Below are 12,319 nucleotides of genomic sequence, written 5' to 3'. Positions count from 1 at the left end.
CTCATTTCCCCACTGTGGGACCAATAAAAGAAATATATATGTATATATATATATATATATATATATATATATATATATATATATATATATATATATATATATATATATATATATATATATATATATATATATATATATATATATATATATTTCTTTTATCATAAAGCTCCAGTTGTCTTTCAAACAGTCCCCCCGATAGAGTCCACATGAAGGGTCCCTTTTAGTCCACCTCCTCAATGGTGGGCCCCTGGGAGCCGGCTCTTGTCTGCTCTCCACAGCCTCCTGCGGGCCTCCCTCCCTGGTACAACTTGCTGACGATGGGGCTGCACACTTTCTCCAGCTCTTCCTGCTTGTGTTGGTACTCGTCTTTATCAGCCAGCTGGTTGTTCTCCAGCCAGGCGATGGTCTCCTCGCACTTCTCCAGCAGCTTCTTCTGGTCCTCGGCGCTGATTTTGCCCTTCAGGTTCTCGTCCTGTGCGCTGCTCTTCATGTTGAAGGCGTAGGACTCCAGAGAGTTCTTGGCTGAGATTTTGTCCCTCTGAAGGTCGTCCTCGGCTTTGTACTTGTCGGCGTCCTGCACCATCCTCTCGATCTCCTCTTTGCTCAGTCGGCCCTTGTCGTTGGTGATGGTGATCTTGTTCTCTTTGCCGGTGCTTTTGTCCGACGCCGACACGTTCAGGATGCCGTTGACGTCCATGTCGAAGGTGACCTCGATCTGCGGGACCCCCCGTGGGGCCGGCGGGATTCCCGTCAGATCGAACTTGCCCAGCAGGTTGTTGTCCTTGGTCATGGCGCGCTCCCCTTCGTAGACCTGGATGACGACCCCGGGCTGGTTGTCGGAGTAGGTGGTGAAGACCTGGGTTTGTTTTGCGGGGATTGTGGTGTTGCGTTTAATCAGGGACGTCATGACTCCTCCAGCGGTCTCGATGCCCAGCGACAGAGGAGCCACGTCCAGCAGCAGCATGTCCTGAACGTTGGCCGAGGTGTCGCCCATGAGGATGGCGGCCTGGACGGCGGCGCCATAAGCCACCGCCTCGTCGGGGTTGATGCCCTTGTTCAGCTTCCTGCCGTTGAAGAAATCCTGCAGGAGCTTCTGGATTTTGGGGATGCGGGTGGAGCCTCCGACCAGGACGATGTCGTGGATCTGCGCCTTGTCCATTTTGGCGTCCCGCAGGGCTTTCTCCACAGGCTCCATCGTTCCCCTGAACAGGTCGGAGCACAGATCCTCAAAGCGAGCCCTGGTGATGGAGGTGTAGAAGTCGACGCCCTCGAACAGAGAATCGATCTCGACGTTGGCCTGCGAGCTGGAGGACAGCGTCCTCTTGGCCCTCTCACAAGCGGTGCGCAGCCTCCTCAAGGCCCTCTTGTTCTGGCTGATGTCCTTCTTGTGCTTCCTCTTGAACTCCTCCACGAAGTGGTCCACCATGCGGTTGTCAAAGTCCTCTCCGCCCAGGTGAGTGTCTCCGGCCGTGGCTTTGACTTCAAAGATCCCGTCTTCGATGGTCAGGACGGACACGTCGAAGGTGCCGCCGCCCAGGTCGAAGATCAGGACGTTGTGTTCCCCCGTCTTGCCTTTTTCCAGACCGTACGCGATGGCGGCTGCCGTCGGCTCGTTGATGATCCTCAGGACGTTCAGTCCTGCGATGACGCCGGCGTCTTTCGTCGCCTGTCTCTGGGAGTCGTTGAAATACGCCGGGACTGTGATGACTGCGTTGGACACCTTTTGGCCCAGGTAGGCCTCAGCGATCTCCTTCATCTTCACCAGGACCATGGAGGAGATCTCCTCGGGGGAGAAGGTTTTGTCCTCCCCCTTGTGCTCCACCTGAATCTTGGGCTTCCCTCCGTCTCCCACCACCTTGAAGGGCCAGTGCTTCATGTCCGTCTGCACCACTTGATCGTCAATCTTTCTACCGATCAGTCTCTTGGCGTCAAACACGGTGTTGCTGGGGTTCAAAGCCACCTGGTTCTTGGCCGCGTCCCCGATGAGCCTCTCGGTGTCGGTGAACGCCACATAGCTGGGCGTGGTCCTGTTGCCCTGGTCGTTGGCGATGATTTCCACTTTTCCGTGCTGGAAAACGCCCACGCAGGAGTAGGTGGTGCCCAGGTCGATGCCGATGGCAACTCCTTTAGCTGCAGACATCCTGGTTGTTAGAGTGCGGGTCCTGAAAGATGCAGAAACACAAATTAGAAACATTAAATACCTACATTATTACAACATTATGAATGAATTCATGAAAAAAAAAAAATTCAGGTCTAATATTTTTTTGAATTATTATTCTGCATCACTGAAAGTTATAACTTAAATTAATGTAGACTTTTAAAGAAGACGTACATGATTTTGTATAAATAAGTCAACATTTGTTAGATTAGACTGGACATTAAATTGATGACCAATTCAGCCTAAGTTGACAGTAATAATAATAATAATGCATTTAATTTATATAGTCACTTTACACAACATTACAAAAATTATGCAATAAAACAAGTATAATAATACAATAGATACAAAATAAATAAAAACAATAAGAGCACACAGTCATACATTAATTCAGAAATATCTTTCTGCCTTTGTGTAAAATAAAATACTATGAAGCGGTATTGAAAATATTACGTGTTCCCAAAAATGTTAAGATTTAGGTTTAAATAAATATTACTTTACAACAGCATTAATCACAAAAATTGCTCTAAAATAAATAAATAAAAAAGTTAGGTGATTCAGTCATTCAATCCAACTGACAGTTAATTTTATAATTCGTATTTTAAGGACAACACAAAACCTAATTTATCACGAAGCCGATATGTAAAACGGACATTTAAATATTAGAAGCAAATGGAAGCAGCGCACTTACTGTCGTCAAAAGAGGAGAAGGTTGAGAGAAGAGAAGACACGAGGTTTCTGCTCCGGGGTGTCGGGTCGTCTCGATGCCGGTAACTTCAGCCATCGTCATTTTATACTTTCCTCGCTGCCTTCTGGTCGCTTCTCCAGCTTTCCAGTTGGCGTTTTGGACCAATCACAGAGCACGCAGCGGGGGCGATCGGCGTGATGACGTACCCCGGAAGCGTCCGATTAGAAACTTCGACAAGCTTCTGGACGCGCCGGGTCGCACCGAGAATAGTCTGCGTTTTAATAAACAACAAAATTTGAAATCCGAGTATAAATACAGCGGGACCGACTGAGCATATAAAGGAATAAAGGATGAAGCAAATGTTTAAACACGATCAAATGAATCACTGTGTACAAAAATGCAGAAATCAACCAAACATTAATTATTGTTTCCACCCAAACACGCTCCTTAAATTGTACTTAAATGTACAATCCATGCTTAACTAACAAGATTGCTTCAATGCCGAATTGTTTATGAGACGTTCATGAATCGTCCAAATTCATACAATGTGTTTTACAAGACTGTACATTAATCATACGACCCCAAAAAAAGCCTAAAATTGAGGGATTTCCAGGTGTAGTATCTTCTTGTGGCAGCATTTACTCCAACGATGAATTCAAAATATAAACTGGCTGAACAGAAACGTAAGCCACTGGATATTGTAATGGAAATAATTCTATGTCTCGGGTGGAGAGCTCGAAGGTTTCAATCAAAATATGACAAACAGACAAACAGAGTTTCTCCGGTCAAAACAAAATGGCTCCGTTCGTTTATTCATGCTTGCGCAAGCAGAGAGAAATCTTAACAGCCACGAATCATCGATGTCTGTCAGGGTTTTTCAACCACACTCATCAATTTGACAGTCAGTTAAATACTTTTCAAATGACCATCCTTTTAAGACCAATCTCATCTCTCATTGGTTCCCACTATACCACATGTGATATACATTGAACTGTGTGTTCCATGTCACCATATACATTGAAGATCTTCCACCTGTCTTGTATTTTGACCTAATCCATATTATAGTTTCAACCAATCCACTGTCTCCACATATATCAGATCATGTATAGAAAGATGACGGTGTTCTTACATCAGCATATTCGTCAATCGATTCTGCGTGATGTGTACCTTTGAATGTCCTTTTACCAGATAGTCAGCATCTTAGAGTTCCTATCAGCTGGTTTGAACTTGAGTACCTTCAACCCCTATGCTATCAGTCTCTCCACGTCTTACTTGTAGTTCGTCATTATCTGAACATACACATTATTAAACCCATGTTCAATCAATGAATGTATATTAAAATACAGCATATACATATTTTCCCATTACAATATTCAAGGTATTATAACTATGTTTAATCTGTCATGGTGTCATTCCTAACATTACCACAAGATGATACCAGGAAGACATTCTTTAAATCCATGAATAGAGTTGAAACTCTGTAATATCTGCGCATCACATGTCAACTATGCAAATCTATTAAAACATATTTTAAAGGTGTTTTTTTAAGTACGAACACATTTTACAAATACTCTAACAGTAAAAGTACTAATATCAAATTGTACAAATATTTTTTTAAACCAAAAACACAAGTATATGATCAAAAAACACATCAAATATGAAGTCCAACGTCCCCTTCAGGTGTTTCAAGCTAAATGCCCGGGGCCATGAATACAGTGTGCACGGGGCGCTGCCGCGCTGCTGAGTGAGGTCAATGTGCAGAAGGGTGTGTGGGTGTGTGGTATATGAAGTTTTGCAATAACGCACCTGAAGAAGCGGCACACCTTCATAATTCCAGTCGTTGTTGTTTCACTTGTTACGGAGGCGATCACAGAGAGTTACACGATGGAGTTGAAGCTGCTGGTTTGTGGTGTCGTGCTGCTGGTTTTAACAGGTGAGTGCTGTTAAAAAACAGTAATGATCTGTATTTAGAATGACAGCAAGTAGAATTCTGACTGTGTGTTCATAAATGTATGCTTCATGTGGGGCAACTGTGGCTCAGTGGTTAGCATGTCCGTCTTTCAATCAGAGGATCGGTGGTTCAAGGTGGTTGAGGAAGACACTTAACCCCTAATTACTCCCGTTGCTGTGTCTACGGTGTATAGAGCAAACATGTAAGTCGCTTTGGAGCTAAATGAAATGTAATAATGTAATGAAATGTGTTTACATGGAGCTTCTTCCTGTGTGTTTATTACACCTGTCACTCATGAAAGAATCAAACCGCTGTACATTCAAAGTAAAGTACATTTAAAGTGCATTGGACTGTAAAACACTCCACCTGTTGCCAGGTGAGCTAAAACACAACACAGTTATGTGGAACAACTGCGACACTTAACATGAAAAACCAGAAAATCCAGTTTGACTGTTTTCCGTGAAGAGCGACGTGAACGTCAGTAACGTCCGTTTTGTTCTTGTGAATAGTATTTCATTTGATCTCTGAAAAAATATTTATCGTTAAATATGGTAAACTATCTGTCATTAAATGAAATGGGATAGTGGGAACTAAGTACATGAATGTATTTAGTTCCCACTATCCCATTTCATTTAAAGACAGATAATGCAATACATAGAGGTACTTTATATAGTATTCTATCAAATTTACTTCACAAATTAAGTTTTGTCACAAAATGATCAGCTTATAAAATCTGATGCACATTTATAGATACTAATGTCTGGTGTTGACATATAGTAGTATATTGTTATTTATGCTATGTATTTATACTATGTTGAGCACAGTAATTAATTACTTTAGTTCGTGAACCCAACTGAACTTCATAGCAGGAAGAAACTTCTGAAGAGTGAAGTCTATGCTTCATGTGTTAAAGCTGCATTCTCTCTCCTGACCACCAGGGGGCGACTCCTCTGGTTGTATAGAAGTCTATGCTTCATGTGTTAAAGCTGCATTCTCTCTCCTGACCACCAGGGGGCGACTCCTCTGGTTGTATAGAAGTCTATGCTTCATGTGTTAAAGCTGCATTCTCTCTCCTGACCACCAGGGGGCGACTCCTCTGGTTGTATAGAAGTCTATGCTTCATGTGTTAAAGCTGCATTCTCTCTCCTGACCACCAGGGGGCGACTCCTCTGGTTGTATAGAAGTCTATGCTTCATGTGTTAAAGCTGCATTCTCTCTCCTGACCACCAGGGGGCGACTCCTCTGGTTGTATAGAAGTCTATGCTTCATGTGTTAAAGCTGCATTTTCTCTCCTGACCACCAGGGGGCGACTCCTCTGGTTGTATAGAAGTCAATGCTTCATGTGTTAAAGCTGCATTTTCTCTCCTGACCAATAAGCAGCAAAGTCATAGAGAAGTAAAAGTACTCATAGAGCATAGAGACATAAAATAGCTCCTGTCCTTGATGTACTTATACATAATAGTACTAGATGCTTGATAGTGAAGCATCATGTAACTGTTGAAGCTGTTCCAGATGAAGAGTATCACTGTGACTCAGTCAAATTTCAACAAGGAAGTTAAATGTTTCACGAGCCTCATGACTCGATTATCTTCTCGTCTGGTAATCTTTTAGGTTTATCGAAAAAGGAAGGACATTCCAAATGAAGCGTGCTCTTTTGTTTGGCTTCAATGCTTCAAATACCGACCTCACCCAGCAAGTCAAGAAGTTGCTTTTGTTTCCACCGACATTCCTATAATGAAGTATTGGTCTGTCGAAACTGATCAAATATATTAATATGTGTTCTTCTTCTTTGTCTTCCGCAGGAAGCAACGCACAGTTAGATGGTGAGTTATGTTCTCGTTTAATTAAAAGGTTTGACATGAGTCCAGTCCAGGTTTGAGGAGTCAATAATCTAATATATAATAATAATCTAATCTAAATAATAATAATCTATAACCGCAGCTTTCAGCCACGCTTTAATGCATTTCTGTTTGCATTCAAACAAACGATCGTGTGTTACTGGGGGCAGGCTAGCTGTTTGCACCCGCTTCCAGTCAGTATGCAAAGCTGAGCTAATCACCTTCTCGGATCTGTTTCAATACAGAACTGACCCGGAGGCACATTTGCGTCAGTAATAAATATTTGGGGATGTTTGGTACAAACTGCCTGAAACTCGCTCTGGTTCCCGGCAGTTTGCGGCACCGCGCCGCTCAACAGCCGGATCGTGGGCGGTGAGGACGCCCCCGCCGGGGCGTGGCCGTGGCAGGCCAGTCTGCACCGGTTTGGCAGCCTTTTCTGTGGAGGCTCGCTGATCAACAACGAGTGGGTCATGAGCGCTGCTCACTGCTTCCGAACGTGAGTCTCCCCTCACCTCACCTCACCTGTCTCCCCACACCTGTCTCTTCTCACCTGTCTCATCTCGCCTCACCTGTCTCTCCTCATCTGTCTCACCTCACCTGTCTCCCTCGTCTGTCTCCCCTCACTTCACCTGTCTCTCCTCACCTGTCTCTCCTCATCTGTCTCACCTCACCTGTCTCCCTCGTCTGTCTCCCCTCACTTCACCTGTCTCACCTCACCTGTCTCACCTCACCTGTCTCTTCTCACCTGTCTCATCTCGCCTCACCTGTCTCTCCTCATCTGTCTCACCTCACCTGTCTCCCTCGTCTGTCTCCCCTCACTTCACCTGTCTCTCCTCACCTGTCTCTCCTCACCTCACCTCACCTGTCTCTCCTCACTTATCTCCCCTCATCTCACCTCACCTGTCTCTCCTCACCTGTCTCACCTCATCTCACCTCACCTGTCTCTCCTCACATGTCTTATCTCTCCTCACCTGTCTCACCTCACCTGTCTCTCCTCACCTGTCTCACCTCACCTGTCTCACCTCACCTGTCTCACCTCACCTCACCTCACCAGTCTCTCCTCACCTGTCTTATCTCTCCTCACCTGTCTCTCCTCACCTCACCTCACTGGTCTCTCCTCACCTGTCTCTCCTCACCTCACCTGTCTCACCTCACCAGTCTCTCCTCACCTGTCTCACCTCACCAGTCTCTCCTCACCTGTCTTATCTCACCAGTCTCTCCTCACCTCACCTGTCTCACCTCACCAGTCTCTCCTCACCTGTCTTATCTCCCCTCACCTGTCTCACCTCACCAGTCTCTCCTCACCTGTCTCACCTCACCTGTCTCATCTCACCTGTCTCACCTCACCTGTCTCACCTCACCTGTCTCTCCTCACCTGTCTCACCTCACATTACACATCACATCACCGCATTAGTAGAACATTCATCATAGTACTTAAAGTAAATATTTAACACGCCAACAGGCCGTGTTAAATATTAACTTTAAGTACGTAATACATACAAGTACAAACTACTCTGACTGTACTTTATACTCCACTAAAGGTCAGAGGTAAATATTGTACTGTTTACTTTGCATTTATCTGACAGCTTTAGTTACTTTACACATTAAGAGTTTTAACACAAAACATGTGAAGAGTTCCTGAAATATGATGTTTAGTTATAAATTAAACAGTTTAGACAAGTAGAGCTGAAACCATCAGTTTTAAATACTGTCACAGCGTATTTGTCCAGTGGCACTAGTACTTTTACTTTCATTTAAACACGTCGTCGTTCCGGCTTGCAGCTCCAGTCCTTCCGGTATCACCGTGTACCTCGGGCGGGAGAACCAGCAGCTGTTCAACCTGAACGAGGTGTCCCGCAGCCTGTTGCAGGTCATCATACATCCGGACTACAATAGCATCATCATCGACAACGACATCGCGCTGCTGCGGCTGTCCTCCGCGGTCTCCTTCACCAACTTCATCCGGCCGGTGTGTCTGGCGGCGAGTGACAGCCAGTTCCTGGCCGGGACGTCCTGCTTTGTCACCGGATGGGGAACCGTCTCCGAGAGCGGCAGTGAGAGTTTATTTTAATTGAAATGTGTTATTCATGTTAACAGTTAACTAGCTTTCTGTTGACTAAAGTCACTTTGGCCCACTGACCAATCACAGCGCATGTTAGTGCTGACGCCACCTCGCAGGCGCTGGCACGTTAAAGAATACGCCCAGCATGTCAAACTAAGGACCTGATTGGTTGAAGACTATGACAATCATGACAACGTCCCCATGTACTTTAATCTGCAAAGGCCAGCTAGAAGGCCTCGGGCCGCTCTGCTTCCACAGAGACATAGAGGTGAAATCTGATTGGATAAGAGCTCTCCTTAACAAGCTGCACTAGAAGCAGCGCTGCAGGCTGAAGCAGAGCAACAGAGGAAGACAGGAGCTGTGCAATGAGAAAATAAGCTAATAGGGAAAAAATATTATAATACATGTAGTGTATTTGTGAAAAACAATACATTATAGAATAGCTCTAACTTTGTGATTCTGTTTAGGCCAGCAGAGAAGGTTTAGCTGGCCCTGACGGCCATATATTAATATATTTATTTATTTATATATATATATATATAAATAAATATAAATCAAAATGTATATATATAAAAAAAAATATATATATACAAATAAATAAATATACATCACAATATATTTGGATATACATATTTATAAATCGAAATATATGTAAATATAAATATATATAAATATATATATTTAAAATAATACATAGGTTTAATAAAGGATGGTGAAGGTCTCCCTGATGCAGCGTGTCTTCCCGTCTTCAGGTTCCCTCCCGTTCCCACAGACCCTGCAGGAGGTTCAAGTCCCCATCGTCTCCAACGCTCAGTGTCTCAGCAACTACTCCACTCTCACCGACAACATGATCTGTGCCGGTCTGAAAGAGGGAGGGAGAGACTCCTGCCAGGTGAGGTCATCACCTGCTGACACAACATGCACCTCTGAGATGTAGTACAGTAAAAAGTACAATATGTACCTCTGAGATGTAGTACAGTAGAAAGTACATGTACCTCTGAGATGTAGTACAGTAAAAAGTACATGTACCTCTGAGATGTAGTACAGAATGTGTCAGTTTACTATTTAGATTATAATCTAAAAGATATATATAAACATAAAAACACAATTAAACACAATAAGACAAAAGTTGATTGAAGATAACTGACGACTACATAAAACATGGATTGATCTCGTTTTACAAAACAAAACATCAAAACGTTCTCTGGCCGCTGCGTCTCCAGTCATGAGGAGTTGTAATAGTTGTCGTGTGTGATGATGTACTTTGTGTGTTTCTGCTGTTCATAACAAACATGTCCGCCCTCCAGGGAGACTCTGGCGGCCCGATGGTGAGTAAAAACAGCTCCATCTGGGTTCAGGCCGGCGTGGTGAGCTTCGGGTTTGGATGTGCGAGGCCCAACATTCCCGGAGTCTACACCCGGGTGTCCCAGTACCAGGCCTGGATCAGCGGGACGGTCGGCAGCAACGGGACGGTCGGCAGCAACGGGACGGTCGGCAGCAACCTGCCGGGCTTCGTGACCTTCGTGGGCGACGGGTCCACGTCCGGGTCCACTGGTCTGGTTTCTCTCTCGGCGCCTCTGCTGCTGGCCCTCTTGCCCGTCCTCTTGTCCCACGTCGTGCTCTCGTAGAGAAGATTCACGAGCGCGCCGCTGCCTTCAGAAACTAATATCCAGAAAGTGATTAAAAAAAACTTGATGAATCTGCTGATTATTTTCATCATTAGTTGAAGAATTGTTTTGTCTTTAAAATGCAAAGAAAACAGAGAAATACTTCCTAAAAATATCTTCTCTCTGTTCTACTACTAATTGTTTGCACCATAACAAAGACTATAGAAGTATATATATATAGATCACTATATATATATATATATATATATATATATATATATATATATATAGATCACTATATATATATATATATATATATATAGTGATCTATATATATATATATATATATATATATATATATATATATATACAACTAAATATATATAGTTATATATAACTATATATATATAGTTACATGTAGTTAAAGAGTAAAATAAATAATTAAAACTCCAGAATCATATTTAAATCAAATAAAGAAATTAAACTAATGATCAAATATGCAGATTACAAACTTTAAATGTGTTTCCCTGATTTATTTCCGTAAAATGTTATTTTATTTGTTCATGAGCACAAACATTGAACGTTTGCACTGACGGGGAATTTTAGAAGTGACAGAACTCCTGTGATGAAGAGCGGCGATGAAGATGTGTATATTTGTGTTTTTATTGACTTTAATACCTCTTTATTCTATGACTTTATGTTCGCACTGAGCATTTCCTGTGATTCTTTTTATTCATAAGTACATGAAGTTATATTTATAAGTGTGAACAGTAATGTATTTTACATTTAGTTGAATACTTGTTGCAGATCAATGTGACTGACATATGTTACAAATACATTAAATACACTTTAACAACAAGTACAACGTTTTTATCTGTTTGTCTGTTCTACACGGAATAAAATATTTCATCTTTACGTTTGTGGAGTTTTTACATTTTTTCATTTTCTTCTTCTGAGACGACATGAAGTATTCAGATCCTTTAATGAAGTATTCAGATTCTTTAATGAAGTAAAAGTACACCACACGATGAAACATACTCCACGACAAGTAAAAGTATCAGTATGAAAGAAGCATTGTACTTTATACTACTGTACATTTATCTAACAGCTGTTACTAGTATAAAGTGTATACATATCTCTTGTAATAGATAAAACATAATCATTTAATTGTAATAGTATTTTAATAATATGTAACAGTTGTCTGATAATAAATATGTACTTTTACTTCCGTAAGATGGTAAATCTTTAAAGTTCTTTAAATAAATTAAAGGACTTTTACTTTTAATGTATTATATTTGTCTGAGTATTGTTTTACTGTGGTATTGATACTTTTATTGAAGGAAAACATGTCAGTACTTCTTCCACCACTGGTATTTGTATTTTGTCATAGGTATAATAGTACTATATATTATATACATGATGTATAAATGTAATATGTATATATATATATATATATATATATATATATATATATATATATATATATATATATATATATATATATATATATATATATACATATATATATTGTATATTCCCATGCTATCGACACACTATATACACACATATCAAATATAACATATTACACTAAATAATATAACTTGTGACAGAATACACTGTAACATAATAATGTGTAAGTACAAGGTACAGTGTTGTGTGTAAAGTACCAACAGTGGTGGAGGAAGTATTCAGATCCTTTACGAAAGTAAAAGTACAACCTACTCCAAAAAATATTATAATAACAAAAACAAATGAAAATTAGCCAGTCTTATAAGCTTGAAATGCTAAATATTTGTACATCAAAACCACATGTGTGAACATTACAATATATACATATATTTGTATTTATTACAAATGTATAGTACACGCACTTTAAAATCGTACCAAAAGAGTTGCACAGTGTGTCTCATAGTTCCCACGTAACTTGAACGCAGCATGCAGTCAGATGACAATGTGGACGCTTCTGATTGGCTCTCCGGCAGGAAGCGCTATGACGGTTGGTTCTCGGGGATAAC

At 41.8% G+C, this 12,319-nt stretch overlaps 2 protein-coding genes across 2 annotated transcripts; one reads left to right on the top strand and one right to left on the bottom strand.

The window, feature by feature from the left end:
* Positions 1–220: 220 nt before the first annotated feature.
* On the bottom strand, positions 221–2,140 carry LOC306749651 (heat shock 70 kDa protein 1; the record flags this gene model as incomplete). The annotated part of the gene is made up of 1 exon (XM_079232964.1): positions 221–2,140. The coding sequence occupies one exon, from the start codon at positions 2,138–2,140 to the stop codon at positions 221–223; it is 1,920 nt and encodes a 639-aa protein (XP_079089090.1).
* A 2,580-nt stretch (positions 2,141–4,720) lies between these two features.
* LOC306750122 (trypsin-1-like) lies at positions 4,721–10,541 on the top strand. The gene is made up of 6 exons (XM_079233517.1): positions 4,721–4,779; positions 6,600–6,620; positions 6,969–7,131; positions 8,418–8,689; positions 9,450–9,589; positions 10,005–10,541. Exons 1-6 carry the CDS (start codon positions 4,731–4,733, stop codon positions 10,323–10,325), a joined length of 966 nt encoding a protein of 321 aa, XP_079089643.1. The 5' UTR covers positions 4,721–4,730; the 3' UTR covers positions 10,326–10,541.
* Positions 10,542–12,319: the final 1,778 nt, after the last annotated feature.

The sequence above is a fragment of the Taurulus bubalis genome (genome assembly GCF_910589615.1).
Source record: "Taurulus bubalis genome assembly, chromosome: 17".
In the NCBI taxonomy this organism is placed as follows: Eukaryota; Metazoa; Chordata; class Actinopteri; order Perciformes; family Cottidae; genus Taurulus; species Taurulus bubalis.
The sequence above is the reverse complement of the archived record's forward strand: the minus strand, read 5'-3'. Positions and strand labels throughout refer to the sequence as shown.